Here is a 23,580-nt window from a genome sequence, read left to right on the forward strand (position 1 = left end):
CTACACAATTATTGCATTTTAACCACTCTCAAAAGCACAAGTTTTACTTCGGCCTCAGCATTTCTGCTTCCACTAATGGATTTTACAGCGAATGTTATGTGTGCTGAAGTGTTACGGATGATTCAAACTACTATTATCTATGACATCGGTTCTGAGTAAGAGCGTATATGTCAGATTTTTTAACGAGGGCCACCTGCGTTAATTTATTGTCGGTCAGCAGCTTGAACCAATTACACACTGCAAGCAATATTGAAAATAGTTGATTACCTGTGGTATCAATTCCAAAGAAAGCAGGTGTTGACAGATGTGAAAATTACCGAACTATCAGTTTAATAAGTCACAGCTGCAAAATACTAATGCGAATTCTTTACAGACGAATGGAAAAACTGGTAGAAGCCGACCTCGGGGAAGATCAGTTTGGATTCCGTAGAAATGTTGGAACATTCTGACCCTACGACTTATCTTAGAAGAAAGATTAAGGAAAGGCAAACCTACGTTTCTAGCATTTGCAGACTTAGAGAAAGCTTTTGACAATGTTGACTGGAATACGCTCTTTCAAATTCTGAAGGTGGCAGGGGTCAAATACAGGGAGCGAAAGGCTATTTAAAATCTGTACAGAAACCAGATGGCAGTTATAAGAGTCGAGGGACATGGAAGGGGAGCAGTGGTTGGGAAGGGAGTGAGACAGGGTTGTAGCCTCTCCCCGATGCTATTCAATCTGTATATTGAGCAAGCAGTAAAGGAAACAAAAGAAAAGTTCGGAGTAGGTATTAAAATCCATGGAGAAGAAATAAAACTTTGAGGTTCGCCGATGACATTGTAATTCTGTCAGAGACAGCAAAGGACTTGGAAGAGCAGTTGAACGGAACTTGGAAGAGCTGTTGAAACGAGGGTATAAGATGAACATCAACAAAAGCAAAACGAGGATAATGGAATGTAGTCAATTAAGTCGGGTGATGATGAGGGAGTTAGGGTAGGAATTAGATTAGGAAATGAGTAAAGGAGTTTTGCTATTTGGGGAGCAGAATAACTGATGATGGTCGAAGTAGAGAGGATATAAAATGTAGACTGGCAATGGCAAGGAAAGCGTTTCTGAAGAAGAGAAATTTGTTAACATCGAGTATTGATTTAAGTGTCCGGAAGTCGTTTCTGAAAGTATTTGTATGGAGTGTAGGCATGTATGGAAGTGAAACGTGGACGATAAATAGTTTGAACAAGAAAAGAATAGAAGCTTTCGGAATGTGGTGTTATAGAAGAATGCTGAAGATTACATGGATAGATCACATAACTAATGATGAGGTATTGAATAGAATTGGGGAGAAGAGGAGTTTGTGGCACAACTTGACTAGAAGAAGGGATCGGTTGGTAGGACATGTTCTGAGGCATCAAGGGATCACCAAATTAGTACTGGAGGGCAGCGTGGAGGGTAAAAATCGAAGAGGGAGACCAAGAGATGAATACACTAAGCAGATTCAGAAGGATGTAGGCTGCAGTAGGTACTGGGAGATGAAGCTTGCACAGGATAGACCACAACAACTACATCACTAATCGCTTTTGGCTGCATGTTATGTCTCAGAGGAAAATCGTCACAATGCCGTTTAAAGAATGCCCATAACGAGTGGCTTACAACAAACTGATATAAAAATGAGAAGATAATATGAAAATGAAATCAGTGAAAATCTGCTGATATTTTTATGCTCTCGTGGAACGATAGGTCGAGACACCTTTTCGTCATCCATACGCTTTACGTGTTTTTTTTTTTTTATTTTGCGATCTTTTTCAAGGGCTAATAATATAAATGGCAAATTGGTAATTTCGGGATCCCTTTAGACAACGGTAGAGACTGAACAAGCGTGTGTCGTGTTACTATACGTTCCATTAATGCACTGTCTAGGCACATTAACATGACCTGCACTCAAAAGCCTGGACCGCCTCTAGATGTGCAGGAAGAGAGTCAGTGAGGTTCTGGAAGGTACCGACAGCGATGTTGAGCCGTGCCAACTCCAGTACCGTGGCAAACTGCACCAGGTTTCTCGGTTGAGGATCCACGGCACCAACTGGCCAATCGAGCTGGTCCCACAGATCGTAGATTGGGTTTAAATCCGAAGAGTTTGGTGGCCAGAGGAGTGTGGCAAACTAATCCTGGTGCTATTAAAACAAGCGAGCTGCGTGACACGTTGTATTGTGCTGCTGGCGGACGCCACCGAGCCGAGAAAAAGAAGACTGCATGTAGAAGTGGACAAGGTCCCCAAGGATAGATGCATACTTGGGTTAATCCACTGTGCGTTCCAGAATGACGACACACCAGGAAATCCCCTCCGTCCTGGATCCTGCCATGACTATTGCAGGGTGTTTGCTTTCAGACGCCAATGACGGGCTGCCCGATGGAGCATAAAGCGTAATTCATCTGGAAAAGCCTCCTGTTGCCACTCAGTGGAATATCCAAATTATAGCCTTCGTCACTTTGGGTGCATGAACCAGACTCCTACTGCGGAGGCCCATAAGCAACATTCGCTGAATGATCGTTGAGGAGACACTGTTAGTGGTCTCTCGCTAGCTCCTTGATTCACCTGGAGGGTCAGCTGGTCAACAGTTGCACGTCTATTCGCCCGTACACATCTCCGCAGTCCTCGTTCACCCCGTGGTGCGTCACAGCTACCTCGGCGCCAGTTTTGGATGACTCCATTTTGCCTTGCACGGAATACTTTAACCACGGCAACACGCGAACAGTTTACAAACTTAGTCGTTGCGACATTTTGGCGATGCTAATTATTTTTTAATTATCACATATCTGTTATTAGTTATAATTTGAAATTGAAGTAATCGCTGACTAAAACAATTTTTCTCATTTCTTTTAAAAATTATGCTAATCTTTAAATGTTCCTGTGTTCGGAGAATGCTCAGGAAGCAAAGACAGTTGCACTCGCGGTACAACAAAGGTCAGGAGAATGAGGACAGGCAAAAGTTGGTAGAGATTCGTGCTACTGTAAAAAGACCGATGCGCGAAGCATACAACTACTACCACCTTAGCAAAAGATCTTGCTGAAAACCCAAGGAAATTCTGGTCTTACGTAAAATCGGTAAGCAGGTCGGAGGCTTCCATCCAGTCACTCACTGATCAGTCTGGCCTGGCAACGGAAGACAGCGAAACGAAAGCTGAAATTTTAAATTTAGCATTTGAGAAATCTTTCACGCAGGAGGATCGTACAAACATACCGCCGTCTCGTACAGATTCCCGTATGGAGGACATAGTGATAGACATCCCTGGGGTTGTGAAGCAGCTGAATGGGTTGAAAATAAATAAATCGCCAGGTCCTGATGGGACTCAAATTCGGTTTTACAGATTATACATTGGCTCCTTACTTAGCTTGCATTTATCGCGAATTTCTTGCTCAGCGTAAAGTTCTGAGCGACTGGTAAAAAGCGCAGGTGACGCCTGTATATAAGAAGGGTAGAAGGACGGATCCTCAAAATTACAGACCAATATCCTTAACATCGGTTTGTTGCAGGATTCTCGAACATATTCTCAGTTCGAATATAATGAATTTCCTTGAGACAGAGAAGTTGCTGTCCATGCATCAGCACGGCTTTAGAAAGCACCGCTCCTGCGAAAGGCAACTCGCTCTTTTTTCACATGATATCTTGCGAACCACGGATGAAGGGTATCAGACAGATGCCGTATTCCTTGACTTCTGGAAAGCGTTTGACTCGGTGACCCACTGCAGACTCCTAACTAAGGTACGAGCATATGGGATTCGTTCCCAAATATGTGAATGGCTCGAAGACTTCTTAAGTAATAGATCCCAGTACGTTGTCCTCGATGGTGTGTGTTCATCGGAGGTGAGGGTATAATCTGGAGTGCCCCATGGAAGTGTGGTAGGTCCGCTGTTGTTTTCTATCTACATAAATGATCTTTTGGATAGGGTGGATAGCAATGTGCGGCTGTTTGCTGATGATGCTGTGGTGTACGGGAAGATGTCATCGTTGAGTGACTGTAGGAGGATACAAGATGACTTGGACAGGATTTGTGATTGGTGTAAAGAATGGCAGCTAACTCTAAATATAGATAAATGTAGATTAATGCAGATGAATAGGAAAAAGAATCCCGTAATGTTTGAATACTCCATTAGTAGTGTAGCGCTTGACACAGCCACGTCGATTAAATATTTGGGCGTAACATTGCTGAGCGATATGAAGTGGGACAAGCATGTAATGGCAGTTGTGGGGAATGCGAATAGTCATTTTCGGTTCATTGGTAGAATTTTGGGAAGATGTGGTTCATCTGTAGAGGAGACCGCTTATAAAACACTTATACGACCTGTTCTTGAGTACTGCTCGAGCGTTTGGGATCCCTATCAGGTCGGATTGAGGGAGGACATAGAAGCAATTCAGAGGCGGGCTGCTAGATTTGTTACTGGTAGGTTTGATCATCACGCGAGTGTTACGGAAATGCTTCAAGAACTCGGGTGGGAGTCTCTGGAGGAAAGGAGGCGTTCTTTTCGTGAATCGCTACTGAGGAAATTTAGAGAACCAGCATTTGAGGTTGACTGCAGTACAATTTTACTGCCGCCAACTTATATTTCGCGGAAAGACTACAAAGATAAGAGAGATTAGGGCTCGTACAGAGGCATATAGGCAGTCATTTTTCCCTCGTTCTGTTTGGGAGTGGAACAGGGAGAGAAGATGCTAGTTGTGGTACGAGGTACCCTCCACCACGCACCGTTTGGTGGATTGCGGAGTATGTATGTAGATGTAGATGTACAAGCATTCTCAAGGCGTTCCGCCAGAGGAAAAGTTTGGGAACTCCTGGTTTATGCTGACAGCGACCCCGTATCACTAAATAAAGTGTCTGCATTATTCATACTGTGAGTGGGACAAGAGCCACGCATGGCTAATAATGTATAGCGATTATAGCGATATGTAGGAATTTCATATGTTGTTTCGTAGCGAAAGAGGAGCAGTTACACGAGTTATAACATTTTCTGGAACTCCAATAAACATTGGGATCTCTATGAAGGATCGCCCAGAAACCCTGGTATAGAAATTTGAAGTGTTGCTTTTAGATTAGTTGTGATTCTGGGATTTCAGGTTACTAAGGAAAGGACTCCTCATCGATGACACTGATTCGTGTTCAAGTTCTAAATCCGAGCACACGATTCTCTGTTAATGAAGCGCTGCTTTTGTCGACAAAAGCCTAATTTGGAGCCAGCTTTGCACATACAATTTCGTTGGGAGGAACTCGTGTAAGTGTAGATAGAAGGAGGGGCCTGGGACGTCGACAGGACAGAAATTGGGGGCGATGCAGTCCTTAATTCTCACCGTATAAGACAAGAGGTTGGCAGAGCCCGAGGAATGCCGAGGACGCGCTGTTGGACCATCCGCTGCAGGTGCTGGAGCTTCAAGAGCTGCGAGAACAGTGGCATTTAAGGAGTCCTTCCGAGGAAGCAATTACCAACGCTAATTGCGGTCTCACCACTCGAGCGCCGTGTTCTTGCGTGTCTCGCCGCGTTGTTGTCGGGTTACGCAGTACAGCGGGCGGAAAACGAGCAGGTGAGCGTTGCACGCCGCAGGATACCATTACCGAGCGCTAATGTTTCTGACTGAGGGGAAAGGCGGAGGGGGGCGAAGAACGAAAGGTTTACTGCGTGTGCGCAGATTTTTACGTTTTAATATACTGTAAAGTGGTAGAAATATATGGACTCCATAAAAACATTTATTAATGCGAAAATTTCAGTAGATGTACTTCTGTGTACAGGGAGTCCCCGGACGAATCGTCAGTATTCAGGGATATGGCAGAAACCTTCATCCGAAGCAAAAAGCTTCGTTACTTTCGATCTCTTTGCCCGAAATGTTTTCCTGCCACTGAAGTAAGACGGGACCCGAAACTGAACCCCGTTGGGTACCCTTTGTGATTTCTCCACAGTCGCTAAAATTTTCTGCTTTTCGAGCACTATTCGAATAACACAGCACAACTTCTTGCGTTCTGTTTGTTAATTATGATTCAAACCAGTTATGTGTAAAGCCATCAGTACCATAACCACCCGGTTCAGTTAAATTTATGGACCACCGGCTCTGTTCAATGACAACGCGCAATAACCACTTACAGACGGCAGGTGGAAGCACTAGCAGTGGAGGGGATATAATTTGCGTTCGGGGCGGGGGGATCGGAAACAGTTCAGTCGTTATCGTAATGCGGGAACGGAGAGATTTATCTGACGTCCAAAAGGGCATGGTCACTGACGATGATGTTTGGTTTGTGGGGCGCTCAACTGCGCGGTCATCAGCGCCCTTACAAAGTCCCAATTCTTACATAGTCCAATCTTGCCACTGTCACCAATGATGATGATTATGATAAAATGATGAGGACAACACAAACGGCCGGCCGGTGTGGCCGTGCGGTTCTAGGCGCTTCAGTCTGGAACCGCGTGACCGCTACGGTCGCAGGTTCGAATTCTGCCTCGGGCGTGGATGTGTGTGATGTCCTTAGGTTAGTTAGGTTTAAGTAGTTCGAAATTCTAGGGGACTGATGACTTCAGATGTTAAGTCCCATAGTGCTCAGAGCCATTTGAACAACACAAACACCCAGTCCCCGAGCAGAAAAAATCCCAACGTGGCCGGAAATCGAACCCGGGATCCCGTGATCCAGAGGCAGCAACGCTAGCCACTAGACCACGAGCTGCGGACGGTACGATCATTGGCTTTCGAGCCAAGGGTGGAAGCATTTTCGAAGTGGCTAGGTCTGTAAACTGCTGCAGTGCCTCCCTTGACAAGATGGTGCTATCCAAAACCGGCGCCGAGGCAAGTGTGATGCATCACAGGGTCAACGATGTGTACAGGCGAAAAGACCTGCAACTGACTCCTCAAATGAACCAAGGGGTTACCAACAGCGTCTCCTCAACGACCTTTTCATTGAACGTCGCTGCGTATGGGGCTCCGCAGCAGGCGCCTGGTTCGTGCAACCACTCTGACTGCTGTTCATCAGAGATGAAGGCTTGAATCTGCACGCCAACAGGACGTCCACTGAATGGCGACAGGTGGCCTCTTCAAATGAATCACGTTTTATGTGCCATCGGAAAAATGGCCGTTGCCTTTTGCAACAACCATCTGACTGATCCGGGACGGAGGATGCGGCGTTATGGACTGGGGAATATTTTCGTGGCATTCACTGGGTGATCTTGTCACTGTGGAAGGGGCAATGGATGCATCTATCCTCGAGGTTCAGGTCCACCTTTACATGCAATTTGTTTTTCCCCCGCACGATGGCATCTAAGAGCACGTCAATTCACGTGTCACACAGGGCGAAATGTACATGACTGGTTCGTAGAGCACCGAGATGAGTTTGCCGTACTCCACCGGCCACCAAACTGCCAGGATTAAAACTCAATCGAGAATCTGTGGGACCACCTCGATCGGACTGTTTGCGCCATGGATCCTCGACTGTGAAACAGAGCGCAGCTGACCACGGCACTAGAGTCGACATGTCTTCACATCTCTGTCGGTCCCTTCCAGAACATAACTGACACTCTTCCAGCACGTCTCGCAGAGGTCCGCACTGCAAAAGTTGGTTATTAGGCTTTTGACAGTTGGTCACATTAGTGTGACTTGACATCGTAACAATGTACATTGTTCCTGTCATACCCCAGATACACAGTGCATGGTGGAGGGTACATCGGACCAGTATTATCGGTTTTCTGTCCTATTCGCTTACAGTGAGGGAGGGAACCGCGCGTAGTTGCCACAGGGTTTGAGGCGGCCTGTCACGGACTGCGCAGCCGCTCCCGCCGGAGGTTCGAGTCCTCTCTCACGCAAGGGTGTTTGTGTTGTTCTTAGCATAAGTTTGTTTAAGTAGTGTGTAAGTCTAGGGACCGATGACCTAAGCAGTTTGGTCCCTTAGGAATTAACACACATTTGAACTTTTTTTTGAGTGAAGGAAAAACAACTGTCTATATGTCTTTGTTGTGTCCTAATTTCTCTTATCTTGCTCTCATGACCCCTGCAGTGGCAGCATAATGGTCGCACAGTTAGTTCATCGATTACAGGTTCTCTAAATTAGTTCTCCGAGCATTTCTGTAACACCTTCATAGTGCCGGCACGCTGTACCAATCTAATACGAACATAGCGGCCCATCTCTGAATTGCATAGCCCCAGAATCCTTCCACCAAAACTCCTCCATTCGCCGTTTTAATACTGATGTTACGTGATTTCATGTAACTTCTTAATATTATCCCTAAATACTTACACAATGTGAGGCGCTCAAGATGTTCACTACCAATCTTGTAATCGGGCTCTTTTTCTTTGTTACAGCCTTTATTTACACAGAAGACAGAAAAACTTGAACTGTGCCAGTCTTATTTCTGGACGCAACAGTGAAGTAACACACTACCATGCAGCCACATTTGTGATGTGGTCCACTAAGTCTCGGTGGCAGGTGATCACTGTAAATGTGATCCACGATACAACCACAGTCCTCAACAGAGACCAAATGAGACGGCGAAGTTGACAAATGGCAGCAGGAGATGAAGCAAAGTTTCAACGTGCTGATCTTGCTTTACATTCATTTCTTTGGTCTACCACCAAGATGGATATTTGAAATTGTCCGACATAGACAATATTCGCAATCCTACGAAAAAAAAGCTCGGTGATTATGGTATAATATATGAAGGAAAAATGTTATCTTTCTAGGACTTTCTACCGCGTGTGTGATTTACACGGAAAAGTACATAAGAGACGTCTCAGTTCTTTTTATAGCCAGTGAAAATCCGCTTTCTTGCGAGTAACTATTTTTTCTTTGATTTTTTAATATTCAAATATGCTTCGGCACTGTTGTATTATCTGCAGTGATCATTTTTCGATCATGTTTACAGTAGCTCATTTTTCAATATAAAAGGAAATAATGCAGAACTTCTTAACTCTCCTTTTACTGAAAGAATAAACTTTTAGGTTCGGTATACCATGACTGTGGAAGGTAATAGCATAAATACAACCAACTGTTCACTGTAGCTACTGAATCATGTCTTGTGATTGTCTCAAAGCGGTCCGCCACGAATTCCCCTCTTGTGTCAACCACTTCATGTCGGAGTAGCAGCTGCACCCTACGTCCTCAATTACTTGCTGCATAGATTCCAGTCTCTGCCTTCCTCCCAGTTTTTACACTCTACAGCTTCCTCTAATACTATGGAAATTATTCCCTGATGTCTTAACGTGATGCAAATTTTCCTCTTGACCATGTATATGTTCCTTTTTTCCCCTATTCTGCTAAGAACCTACTCATTCCTTATCTTACCAGTCCCCCGTAATTTTGAAAATCCTTCTGTAGCACAACATATTAAACATGTTGATACTCTTCCTTACTGGCTGTCTCAACATATTTGTGGAGGTTTAATACCTCATCTTTAGGTACTCAGTGTTGGTCTGGACACTGTCACTATGGCGGTTTCACAGAGAGCATTAAAAATACTTAACAGTGATCCCTATTCAGTACAAAGATATTCCACACATTTGGTGTGATGTGCAATGGATGATCAAAAAGTTTCCGTTCGAAGGCCGTACAGGACAATTAGGCAAAATCACTGAAGGAGTGATAATCGCAGGGAGAGAGATCGAGTGTCTCCCACGTAATCTGACTTAAATTCTGGATTACGACATTTGCTACATGGGGACGTGCATTATCGTGAAGCACCAGCACCCTGCACGGAACTTGGCGTACCATTCCTTCGATAGCCAAGAAAAGGATAAAGCACGTCGGTCCTGTTTGGACGCATTTGGTAACAAAGTCGCCATAGTTCACGTTTCCGTATTTACCACACATGTCGGAAAGAATGGAATTCCACACTAATACCTTGACTACATGTCGGTGCTTATATACCCGCGACGTGGTCGCGCTTCGTTGCATATACGCTGCAGCAACGCCCGCAAACGGAAACTTTTGCATCGGCCCTTATATTTTCCAGAAGACGACCGCATTTAGCCACGAAGTGCATTCTATTACATTATTGCACTGAACACTGACTCGCTACAGCGTACAATTTGCGGTTTTACATGTAATTTCCATAAATTAATACTCTTTTAATGGTATAAACCAAAATATATACTGTAAATAAAATGGATTTGATTAATTGCGTTGTCGGTTCAAGAATTACTAAAATTATTTATACAGCAGTTATGGATACCGTGTCCACACAACTGAAGGGTTAGTTGTCTGAATTGATTACTGTAATATACATTTTTCTGTGTTATTGTGAAAGTCGTGGAAGGTAATGCAAACGACCAAGCTAACAGGATAGCTGGTGACATCAGCAATTGGTTTTCGAGAACACATTGATATGTTAACTGCAACAAAACATAATACATACACTTTCTGACATGGTGTTGCTGTAAAAGCAAAATCTCACTGTCCCAAGGAGGTGAACCGTCTGTGATGTCGGACATTTTAAATTCTTAGAGCTCAGGGTAGATCAATGCTTTCACAGAAGCGTCACATTCAACGTCTTGTGTAAAAACTGAATGCTACTATCATCACTATTAGAATAATCTACATTAATTCTGGACTGTAACTCGAACACTTGTTTAGTTGGTTGACTTTCACTTTATTATCTCCTATGGTATCAAATTTTCGGCTAACTCTTGCGCACTCGCCAAGAATATACTTACTTATATGAAATGTATTCGTACTTGCAAATGCGAACAATAATCAACTGTATCAGGGAATGACGACAATGAAAATCTGTGACCGACTGGGTCCCACTTAATAGCTTTGGCTATGCGTGCACGACTCATCCAGACTCCCGTTAAGTCGTCTTCCTGCGTCACATCCTGTTCTTGTACACACATCATATAATTCCCGTCCAGGAGAGGCCCCTTTTATTGAAAAGTCGCTGCCCGGCATCGGCGGATAAATACGATATGCAGTGGCTGTGTTGTTCAGCAAGATGCAATGTTTCTTGCCGCATTACATACAACATATATGCGTGACGTTTGCGATCTGTCAGCTGCTGCACTATTCTGATGCCTTTAGAATTCCCTGCAGTCTTTTATGCATAAACTCGCGCACATTATACAGCAACACAGAATTGACAGTCCACTGTTCACGTTAAAAACACAAACATACGATGAAAAAAACGCTTCTGTTTTTAAGTGTACTAAACTCCGCCCGTACAGCTCCACAAGGCCGAAGGTTCTCGACCGAACGCCGTGTCATCCTCAGCGGATTAGCGTCCTCCGATGCGGATGAGGGGGAGGGGGGCATGGATCAGCACACAGCTCTCCCGGCCGTTTCCACGTTTCGTGAAAACTAGAACCGCCACTACGCTCGATGGTGCTGAATTTCGTATCTGACGGGAACCTGTTATACCGTGGACTGACAATTCTGCGTGTGATGTATAATATGCGTGAATTTCTGCCTGAGACGGGAACAGCACATTTTGGGGCAACACATCTATGTAGCAGCTCATATCTCGAAAGGCATAAATGTCATAATACATGAAAAACGCAATTAAAATGTGAATTACTTGGCGAAACACGTCTTGCAAGAAATAAAGGAACATTGTGACTTTCAGCAACAAATGCTACAGTATAACAAACAGTATCACTGTTTCTACTGTGTCTGTCACCAACCGTTTCTAAATGAAAAAAGGGAAGAAAGATGAATGGACGGTGCAAAGGTAGTGCTTATTGCTTTAATAAGAAACACCGTCGAGGTGTCGCTTTAAGTACAAATGGGCGCGTGCTGCGAATGACAAAGGGTGGGGCGGCTCGGCGACACCTGTTCTGTGGTGCCACCGCCTGGGGAATGCTAACGAGACCTGCGGACGGGGCCTGAATGTACCGCAGTCTCTCCAGAAGACACCTGCGTCCCAGCAGCCACGGCACTTCCTCGTCCACAAGGGACTCTCCTTCACAGCGAAAAGCTCAAAACATACTAGAAAACCCGCGATATCCAAAAACCAGAGCAAGCACTGCTGGAAGGAATTTCTGCAGCAATTATTTTATGCCGTAATGTACAGTCTTTTGCAGTTAATGCTAATATCGTCGTTGATAACAATACAGGTTGGCGACTGATTCATCAAAATTTCTTTATGCAGTAATTTACCAACAGCCGTATGTATTTTAGAAACTTAAGTTTATTTTATGAACTATGTGCTACCAGTTTCGGCATACATTGACGCCATCTTCAGGCCCCACTCGTCGTAGTCGTAAAATCGCTGTAACTAGAACCGTGAATCAAGTCGTCCTGCAACAGCTCTTGGTGGTCAGGCGACACAGACTGACACACACTGTCAGACTGGCCATCAAGAGCTGTTGCAGGACGATTTGATTCACGGATCCAGTTATAGCGATTTTACGACTACGACGACTGGGGCCTGAAGATGGCATCAATGTATGCCGAAACTGGTAGCACATAGAAGTTCATAAAATAAAATAAGTTTCTACAATCCATACGCTGTTGGTAAATCATTGCATCAAGAAGTTCGTGTCAGCTGTCGTCCCACGATCCATAATGGATCAACGAAGATTCATCAAAAGGCCTACACGGAGATTTCTAAGATTTTTCCAGGTTGAAATGCCAATTTTCCAAAAAATTTCCTTACTGGTTCTCATGGTAGCAAATTTTTTGAGTTGCCACATCACTTTTTACTGTTTGCTCCGAGTTCAGTTAGGATTCACACTTCTGTCTAGAATTCAGTACCTAAGTTCACGTTAGCCCAAGAAATTCCTTCGTTACCGCCATCCGACACCATTCCACTTTTTACTGTGCCACTGTGCGATAATCTATCTCTCAGTTATACTAGAGCAGATTATGTGGCTTGCAGGTTATTCGTGAGGAGTTCGACAAATTTTGAAAAAAGGAAAAGCGAAGCCGATAAATTCTGTTACAATTAGAAATATCTATGAACGGATTTGAACAGAAAAGTGATGCGGATACAGTATACAGAGCAGACAAAGCGATTGATGAACCACTTATTACGCACACCGAGTCAATGGAATGTGTTGATCCGTTATTATAATACGCAAATTAGTTTGACTATACTGATGTTTTGATTCTCCAGAAAGTAAGAATCGTCGCCGGAATAAAGTGAATGACAAACAGAAACGAAGAATTGGTTCGACTTTTACACGGATCTGAAGCGAAAGTAAGGGATACAAACTACAGTGTGTTTTAAGTGTAATTTTCTAAATACATTTTAGTTGCCAAGGGAGCAACGCGTAAGTAATGCAGGTGATTTTCAAATGCGATATGTTGCATGTATTCCACATACGGTAAAAGGGCTATCGGGTAAAATAAAATTAAAAAATACACTCCTGGAAATGGAAAAAAGAACACATTGACACCGGTGTGTCAGACCCACCATACTTGCTCCGGACACTGCGAGAGGGCTGTACAAGAAATGATCACACGCACGGCACAGCGGACACACCAGGAACCGCGGTGTTCGCCGTCGAATGGCGCTAGCTGCGCAGCATTTGTGCACCGCCGCCGTCAGTGTCAGCCAGTTTGCCGTGGCATACGGAGCTCCATCGCAGTCTTTAACACTGGTAGCATGCCGCGACAGCGTGGACGTGAACCGTATGTGCAGTTGACGGACTTTGAGCGAGGGCGTATAGTGGGCATGCGGGAGGCCGGGTGGACGTACCGCCGAATTGCTCAACACGTGGGGCCTGAGGTCTCCACAGTACATCGATGTTGTCGCCAGTGGTCGCCGGAAGGTGCACGTGCCCGTCGACCTGGGACCGGACCGCAGCGACGCACGGATGCACGCCAAGACCGTAGGATCCTACGCAGTGCCGTAGGGGACCGCACCGCCACTTCTCAGCAAATTAGGGACACTGTTGCTCCTGGGGTATCGGCGAGGACCATTCGCAACCGTCTCCATGAAGCTGGGCTACGGTCCCGCACACCGTTAGGCCGTCTTCCGCTCACGCCCCAACATCGTGCAGCCCGCCTCCAGTGGTGTCGCGACAGGCGTGAATGGAGGGACGAATGGAGACGTGTCGTCTTCAGCGATGAGAGTCGCTTCTGCCTTGGTGCCAATGATGGTCGTATGCATGTTTGGCGCCGTGCAGGTGAGCGCCACAATCAGGACTGCATACGACCGAGGCACACAGGGCCAACACCCGGCATCATGGTGTGGGGAGCGATCTCCTACACTGGCCGTACACCACTGGTGATCGTCGAGGGGACACTGAATAGTGCACGGTACATCCAAACCGTCATCGAACCCATCGTTCTACCATTCCTAGACCGGCAAGGGAACTTGCTGTTCCAACAGGACAATGCACGTCCGCATCTATCCCGTGCCACCCAACGTGCTCTAGAAGGCGTAAGTCAACTACCCTGGCCAGCAAGATCTCCGGATCTGTCCCCCATTGACATGTTTGGGACTGGATGAAGCGTCGTCTCACGCGGTCTGCACGTCCAGCACGAACGCTGGTCCAACTGAGGCGCCAGGTGGAAATGGCATGGCAAGCCGTTCCACAGGACTACATCCAGCATCTCTACGATCGTCTCCATGGGAGAATAGCAGCCTGCATTGCTGCGAAAGGTGGATATACACTGTACTAGTGCCGACATTGTGCATGCTCTGTTGCCTGTGTCTATGTGCCTGTGGTTCTGTCAGTGTGATCATGTGATGTATCTGACCCCAGGAATGTGTCAATAAAGTTTCCCCTTCCTGGGACAATGAATTCACGGTGTTCTTATTTCAATTTCCAGGAGTGTATATATATTCGATTATCCGTGCCGTATCGGATTCTCTTTAATCCAAACAATCGGGATTTCTGTGTGGAATCTACAAAACACGATGCTCTAATATTGGTCATTATCCTCAATTTTTATAAAACTAAATAATTCCACCTCTGCTATTGTGGGAACAATTACGTGACGAATTCTCAGACACACAGTGCACTCCGTCGCACTCACAATAGTATGATGGGAAACCAACCAGTGGGACCGAGAATCCGAGGATTTTCCAAGTCGGCGAGCCCGTCGGAGTCACAATCGAGCAACAAACACTGCAACAATGCAATGCAGTTATTCACCTTTCCTTACGCGATAGCACAATCGGTTTTAAGTAAGCAGGATCTCAGAGCGCTTTGCCACAAAATGACTCAGAACTTTTTTTCCTTAACGAACAGTTCAACTCTCTCTACAATCTTTCACAGTTCCCTCTGTCTTTCAATATACCGTGAGTTTTCCAGTTACTTCTGTTTCCTTGAGAATTCTCAATTTCATAATACACTCTTGTCTTGGTCGCTATATATTTTTTAATATTGTTGCTCCTAATAACGTTACAGAACCTTCAGATCAAGTCTGTGGTGCAGACAACTAACATTAAAAGGATGGAACAAACTTTTATATAAACAATGTTCAGAATAACTTAAGTGACGCATAGTTGTCACATACTGTGTGGATACATAGTACCTAGCCAATGATCAAAAAATCTTAGTCAACATCAAAAGCCAAACTTTCGCCCTGCGGCGCATTGCAAAGTAAACGTGTTCGGGCACCAAATGGATGTAGTAACGGCGTGTAGCAGATATAATTTTCCACTTGAATTTTTATAGTGAAACAATTATTCCTCTCCTTAAACATTCTAATAACATTTTAGAATCATTTTTCAGTGGACGTTATTACGCAGCGAAAATTTTGCGACTTTGATTCGCATGGCGTTGGATTTTCATACTGATTTTTTTACAAAGAAATAAGACTGAAATTTTTATATGTGCATTGGTTCTTACTATCATTAGCCTATGTTATTACTGTCATTTTTTCGACTGATACTATATCTAAGATGTCGTTCATAAGGTTTCTTCCCTCTTCTCAAAATAAAGTTCCTTGTACATGTAAGACCGTTAGCGATAGCTGTTTGTTAATACTCAGTCCTAGGGGAAGGCAAACCAAAGACTGCGTTTTATTAGCAAAACACTTAGAAGATGAAACCTATCTACTAAAGAGACTACGCTAGGCTGTCGTCAGCTGGAGTACTGCGTGCAGTATGGGATACATTCCAGATAAGACTGACAGAGGACTTCGAAAAAGTCCAAAGAAGAGCAGCTCGTTTTCTGTTATTACGAAATAGAGGAGAGAGTGTCACGGGTATGATACGTGAGTTGGGGTGGCGATCATTGAAACAAAGGCAATTTTCTTTGCGGCGGTGAGTTCTTTTCACGAAATTTCGATCTCCAACGTTCTCCCCCGAATGCGAAAATATTTTGTTGACACAGGGTCAAATTACAGCTCGAACGGAAAGAGTGAAGTGTTCGTGTTTCCAACGCGCCGTAGACCTACCCTATATGGAGAGGTGTCAGCATCTTTCCTACTTGAACACTATTCCGCGACTGACAAACAAAGTCGAGGGTGCCGACATTAACGCGTCAAAAGTTCGTTTTCACAGTAAAGATCTACATATACTATAATGTGCATTTCTTACATGATCAGGCTTACGTTGATTTCAGCGTGTTTATTTGCACATCACTGCAACGTAACTACTGCGACTTGCGGAAAAAATAGTGACGGATCTTTTGATGATTTTTACGCAGTCTGCTTTTATAATAATTTTATATATTGAACCATAATAATCTCTTGCCTATATGAGCCACACTCAAGTTCTTTGAATCTTCGAAATCGCCCGTGAAGTAGTGTGAGATTTTATGTGGATCATCACTGAGGAGAAACGACAAAATGCGAGTAAGGCCTGTAGCCGGAACAGGTCCTTTGGGGCGTGCGTGTTAGGAAATTGTTTGCATTCCATGTTAGAGCTTGAGGGTGGCCAGATACCATTTTTTGCTCACCCTTTTTCTCCCTAGGACGGAATGTGTGTATTCCAACTGGCTACGTGCAGTATTTTCAGATGAGGAGATGCACGAACATTTTCTAAATGCTTGCGAATCTTGTAACTGAGTGGGGACCTGGATAACAGCGTCGTATTCACCTAGTCGAAACGGAGAAACCGCATAAAAACAGCATCCAGGCTGGTCGACCCTCGTCGCTAATCCGCCTGGATACGATCCGGGACCGGCACGCCGTTCCGAAAGCAGCTACACAACGCGCGCTCCTATCCGTGCCGGTATTTCGATAAGATTATGTGAACATTATTATCTCTTTGTTATCTGGCGAGAGAATGGGTTTTGCTTCGCAATGGTTATACGGAAAGACGGTAAACTCTGCAAAATCTTTCACAGTGGACCGTCATAATGCTTTGCGTAATACAAGGAGCACTCACAATCACCAAGCTCCCGAAGTCTAAGGTGCAGAGGAGAGAGTATATTCAGGAATTGTTTTACGCTCGGTCGCAACGAAAATTACCTACGCTTAATCGTGGCTACACTTTTTACTTGAAAACTAGTGTGCAATAGTAAATGTTAGCGACATGATCACTTCTCATGCCAGATGCATCGTATGGACGGAGCATCAACAATGCTTAGGCAAGGCTTCTCCTTCTTCCAATCTCGCATTAATATAATGAGACAATCATTCCTAGAGAGAGGAATAATTTTCATTTTGTACAGGCGATTAGTCTCAAAGTACACCCGCAGTACAATTTTTATTACAAGGAAATAAATTAAATCAGACTCTTCGGTCACAGCTCGAAATGAAAAGGGAATTTTACAATTTACGTGCCTTCGTTGCCATTTGCATGAGCTACGATGTATAATGAAATGCAAAATTCGGACTGTGCAATTGCGTCATTCGCTGTTACCTAGAGACAGGAGTTCACATTAAAGCAAAGTAATGGAGAAACATAAATATTCTATACTCCGTTGCGCAAAGGACGGCAGCATATTTATTTGCTAAACGCTGGTAGTACAGCTGGCATTGCAGCTTTTGTAGGCATTTCCCAGTTCGCTTTGGCGACAGTAATGGTGTTACATAATATATTTGTAGTGTAATTGCAATAGTTACAATTATTGTAACGTTATTCGTGTATTAAATTTATTTGAGAGCAGGTTTTTGATCACATTGTGTAGATAATACTTTCAGTTTCTACTGTAATTCAGAAAACACGCACTGAGTGGGCGGAATGACGGCAGGAACGACTTTTCCTTTGAAATTATCAGTTTATCGTTCTTACTGATGTGTGTAACATCACCAATGAATTTTCCATTGGTTACTCACTTTGGATTCTGTCTTAACCCGGCAAAGTAAATTTAAAACTCTAATGCTGTTAGGGAGAGAATTAAAAAAATGATGTCCTGTGAAGAACGCAGCGCTTTTGTCGTACTTTTGCCCTGGCATGTACTCACCATTCTATACTGTTGTAGCTTTTGGCGCAGCAGTGAAGACTCTTGAACTTTGTCTCGATGGCATACTCGCGATCGCTGATCTCTTTAGTGAACTGCATCCAGGGTCCAGTCCGGTTGAAAGTGTCCATACGGCAGTAGTCGACTTTGGACTCTGCTGTTGTCGACAAAACCAGGCATATCGCCGCCACGAAAATTGCGAGTGCCATTTCCCACGCTGTCGAAGATGTGAGTTCAGTGTAGTTGCTATTAGTTGATATCCAACAGCGCGTCCATGAAGAATTATCTCAAGAATGGAAAAGAGAGTTCGATCCGCAAGACTGTGGAACACGAGCGCACGCAGCGAGGCGCGGACCACGCGAAGCGGGCGTCAGCGGGAGCAGCAGCGGCACGATCCTCACTCCTTCGCTGTCAGAGCGCGACTGAGCGGCGCGGCGCGGCGGGCGGCCGGCCCGCAGACTTCGGCTGCCGTCGGTAAAGTTCGGCGCGCACCCGTCGCGAACTGCGAAAACTTCTGAGAAGCATGACAGCAGCTCCGTTCTGCCCTATTCCTGTTGCATCTGCCACCACAAAGACCGCTGGCTACGTGAGCGCGCGCGTATGTGTGTGCGCTTCTGAGGCGACGGAAGTGCAGCCTGTTGCCCCATCTGCGTCGGCGAGCTCGTGCTGGTCCATGCCGTCACTGGCAAACCGCTACTAGGTTAACACAACATTAACAGCAGTTAGGAAAATAATACAGAATTTGCTAACGACTTTTTGTCCTTATTTTTTATGAAACTATTTTAGATTAAGATTTTATCCCTACTTAGCAGCTTTTTTTAACTGGTTAGTTATTTCAAGCTTCATGGGAAGGCGCCATTCCAAGCCGGACATGTTATGTGGTCATGACACCCACCCAGACAGCAAACTACTATACTAACCAGTGACGTAAACAAAATATTACGACTATACTAAAAATAAAACGTTTTAAATATTTTATTTTTATTATTGTTAAAATCTTAGACGTTGGTGGCATGGTAAACCTTGGGGTATTATGTTTCGGGGGAGGGGAGAAAGAGTGAAAATTAGAATTCACGCACACTAAGACAACGGAAAAGAAGGGAATGAGTATACTATGACTACTCATTTGCTTCAACCTGATTAGTGAAAGGCTGGTGTGCAGTGAAATAATCTGAAGCTGAATTCATTAGACAATAAGCTTCAACTCGTGAAGTTTACAAGAGGGGCATAAATCGCTCTAGTTGTTTCCACATAGCACGCACTGCACTGACGCACAATCTCTTGTTCTCATGATGTGCTGTTTCAGCACATATTTTGACCAGAGGTACTGTATAGGTCGAATACGGAATTTGACTCGAGGGGTAATCCGTCCGTTATTTTAATTAATCTAAGTGAGTAAGTGTGGTTTGAATGCAGAATGGGTAAGTTCAAATTTTCGGTGTTCGACCCCCAGTTGGACTTAGAAAGTTTTTCCTGTAACTTTTCTTTTTCTTTACCTCTGTTGGTGACTTGTACAGGGTGTAGCAAACCTTTTGGATCAAATTGAAACAGGTGATAGTGGGTCCACATCCTGTTGTACTGAGATAGGGACCCAGTGGTCGGAAATGCATGTTTATTGCGTTATGGACATACACAGCGTACACCACATAACAACCACGTAGCTCATAGTAATTATTCAAGGCGACGAGCGCCTCTCTCAATGCATGTATTGCTCTACATCCTGCCACACCGCACATTAAGGCTGCGTTCAGACATGCGGGAATCGCGCAGTTTAAACCGCGCGGTTTGAATCGCAAAATAACGCCTGTGTGTTCAGACAGGCGCTGCCCGACTGCGGTTAGTAAGCGATTGGCGTTGGCAGTGTGTAGCGGGAATTGACAGTGTCAAAAAGGGAGTCGAAGAAGAAATATTGTGTTTACTCTAGTTGCAAAAAATAAATAAATAAATAAATAAATAAAAGAGAGAGAGAGAGAGAGAGAGAGAGAGAGAGAGAGAGAGAGAGAGAGCGCGAGAGTAAGAAGAAGTATACTAAGTAATCCTCTCGTACATCGCCAATCCGTAACGTTGTATCCTGCAATAAGAATGTATGGAGAAAAATTCTTTGACTATTCGAGAATGTCTATAAATTCTTTTGACGAGTTACTTCAATTAGTCAGGGAAGATATTTCACGTTTTGAAACACACATGGGACGAAGCGTGTCACCGGAAGAAAAACTCGTAATAACTTTGAGGTAAGATGTTTATTTACTGCTGTTCATCAATATCAGCATATACATTGTTAACAAAAGTAGAAGAATGCGAGCTAGAGCTAAACTGGGATGCAGGAGACGGTGATGCTGGCACTATGACTGTACAGGCTGTTTCAGGTGCAGTAAAATATCCCTGTCCATTTGAATATTGTTGATTATGCCAGTATGCTGTGGTAGGTATAATCTGCTGAGAATTGTTGAGAAGAGAGGGTGGTGAAACTTACCCTTTTTGTATCACATGAAGCAATTCAGTTTTCGTTGCTAAACACCTGTTTTCTGGTACCTTTTTGAGTTCGCATAATGACAAGCAAAAAAGTCTGTCATCATCTTGTTTCGAAATACTATTTTCTTGTAGTAGTTTCTTCAAATTTTTTCTTGAGTGGATACTTTTTTGTATTAATTCACTGATTCAGTCTTCTGTGTTTATCTTGGTTTTCTTATATTTGGTTAAACACATTTTAGTGGGTTTAATAGTGTTAACTGTACTTGTCGCACTATTGACTTCACCTGCCTCATTATTGTCTTCACCTGCCTCATTATTGACTTCACCTGCCTCATTATTGACTTCACCTGCCTCATTATTGACTCGTGACATTCGCCTTGGTGCTTTTTCGTACTAGCAGTATTTTCTTTGGTGTCCATATTTTTCTGAAGAAAAGAAAGTCTTGAAAAATACATATACTGTGATCCTTTACGAGCACCTGAACCTGAAGGAGCTGTTTTGATTTTCTTTAGCTCCTTATTATAGCAATCACTCATGTTTCTACAGTTTTTTTGTAGCGATACACCTGAAAAAAATACGACATTATTAATTTCAGTTTCAGATATCTTGGGACGGGTTGTTCATTTGGAGACATTAGCTACCACTGTCGCCTTGGAAAAATCTACGGTAATAGTAATTGTCCGCGAATTATGTAAGACATTGTGGGAAAAGTTGGTGCATAAAGTGATGCCTGAACCGACTACAGACATGTGGAAGGAAATAGCGTAAGACTTTGGAAGATATGCAAGTTTTCCAAATTGCATTGGCGTCATAGACGGCAAACATATCCGTGTTAGTGGGGCTAAAGCCTATGGATTCTGGGTCGTTGTGTCGAGCCACAAACATTTCTTTTCTTTAGTGCTTTTAGCACACTGTGACTCAAATTATTGTTTTACTTATGTTGACATCGGAGCTTTTGGGTTAGCGGAAAATTTAATGCGACCCTATGCAGGCAAATGTTTACCATATAAAAACGGATTTTTAAGTATAGGTCATCGAGAGCCAGACGGTACATAGAGTGTCCTTTCGGTATATTGTCAAACAAGTGGCGAATTTTTCATAGCCCTATAAACGTAAACACAGATTTTGCTGATAACGTAATAAAATCCTGTTGTGTACTGCACAACTTTGTGAGGACTAGAGATAGAGTAAAGCATCTAGAAATTTTATATACTGCACCAATGGATACTCTAAATACGTTGCATGCAGGAAGAGGGACACTTTAAGCTTTGAATGTTGGAGATAAATTCTCTGATTTCTTTGTGAGTGACGGGCGTGTTGGGTGGCAACATAAAAAATATGATTCTATGTACGTTCTATGTAAGTTCATTTGTGTTCAATAAACACCTGCTTACCAAAAATTTTCTTTTTTCCGACGTATCTTTATAATTTCCAAATATATCCACCAACTCTTGCCAATCTTGGTTTTTGGCAGTTCTATTAGAATATTCATCGCTTTGAAGATCCCATAATGCAGGTCGTTACTCCACTTCATCAATAAATATTTCAGTGTCGAAGCGATCCATTGCAAGACTGTGGCACTGAGGCGTCCGAACCGCGTGGTGCCCGCAACGAAACTAAACGCTCTCATAGGATTCCAAAGAAATACACTCCTGGAAATTGAAATAAGAACACCGTGAATTCATTGTCCCAGGAAGGGGAAACTTTATTGACACATTCCTGGGGTCAGATACATCACATGATCACACTGACAGAACCACAGGCCGCTACGGTCGCAGGTTCGAATCCTGCCTCGGGCATGGATGTTTGTGATGTCCTTAGGTTAGTTAGGTTTAACTAGTTCTAAGTTCTAGGGGACTAATGACCTCAGCAGTTGAGTCCCATAGTGCTCAGAGCCATTTGAACCATTTGAACCACAGGCACATAGACACAGGCAACAGAGCATGCACAATGTCGGCACTAGTACAGTGTATATCCACCTTTCGCAGCAATGCAGGCTGCTATTCTCCCATGGAGACGATCGTAGAGATGCTGGATGTAGTCCTGTGGAACGGCTTGCCATGCCATTTCCACCTGGCGCCTCAGTTGGACCAGCGTTCGTGCCGGACGTGCAGACCGCGTGAGACGACGCTTCATCCAGTCCCAAACATGCTCAATGGGGGACAGATCCGGAGATCTTGCTGGCCAGGGTAGTTGACTTACACCTTCTAGAGCACGTTGGGTGGCACGGGATAGATGCGGACGTGCATTGTCCTGTTGGAACAGCAAGTTCCCTTGCCGGTCTAGGAATGGTAGAACGATGGGTTCGATGACGGTTTGGATGTACCGTGCACTATTCAGTGTCCCCTCGACGATCACCAGTGGTGTACGGCCAGTGTAGGAGATCGCTCCCCACACCATGATGCCGGGTGTTGGCCCTGTGTGCCTCGGTCGTATGCAGTCCTGATTGTGGCGCTCACCTGCACGGCGCCAAACACGCATACGACCATCATTGGCACCAAGGCAGAAGCGACTCTCATCGCTGAAGACGACACGTCTCCATTCGTCCCTCCATTCACGCCTGTCGCGACACCACTGGAGGCGGGCTGCACGATGTTGGGGCGTGAGCGGAAGACGGGTAACGGTGTGCGGGACCGTAGCCCAGCTTCATGGAGACGGTTGCGAATGGTCCTCGCCGATACCCCAGGAGCAACAGTGTCCCTAATTTGCTGGGAAGTGGCGGTGCGGTCCCCTACGGCACTGCGTAGGATCCTACGGTCTTGGCGTGCATCCGTGCGTCGCTGCGGTCCGGTCCCAGGTCGACGGGCACGTGCACCTTCCGCCGACCACTGGCGACAACATCGATGTACTGTGGAGACCTCACGCCCCACG

General features: G+C 44.5%; 1 protein-coding gene across 1 annotated transcript in view; it reads right to left on the minus strand.

Moving 5' to 3' along the window:
* LOC126236594 (single Ig IL-1-related receptor-like) overlaps window positions 1–18,646 on the minus strand; it is a 372,809-nt gene extending 354,163 nt beyond the window's left edge. Inside the window, exon 1 of the mRNA XM_049946019.1 lies at window positions 18,241–18,646. Coding sequence (XP_049801976.1) covers window positions 18,241–18,446 — 206 coding nt within the window. The 5' untranslated portion in view covers window positions 18,447–18,646. The remainder of the gene's footprint in view (window positions 1–18,240) is intronic.
* Between the last annotated feature and the right edge of the window lie 4,934 nt (window positions 18,647–23,580).

The sequence above is a fragment of the Schistocerca nitens genome, chromosome 2 (genome assembly GCF_023898315.1).
Source record: "Schistocerca nitens isolate TAMUIC-IGC-003100 chromosome 2, iqSchNite1.1, whole genome shotgun sequence".
Lineage (NCBI taxonomy): Eukaryota > Metazoa > Arthropoda > Insecta > Orthoptera > Acrididae > Schistocerca > Schistocerca nitens.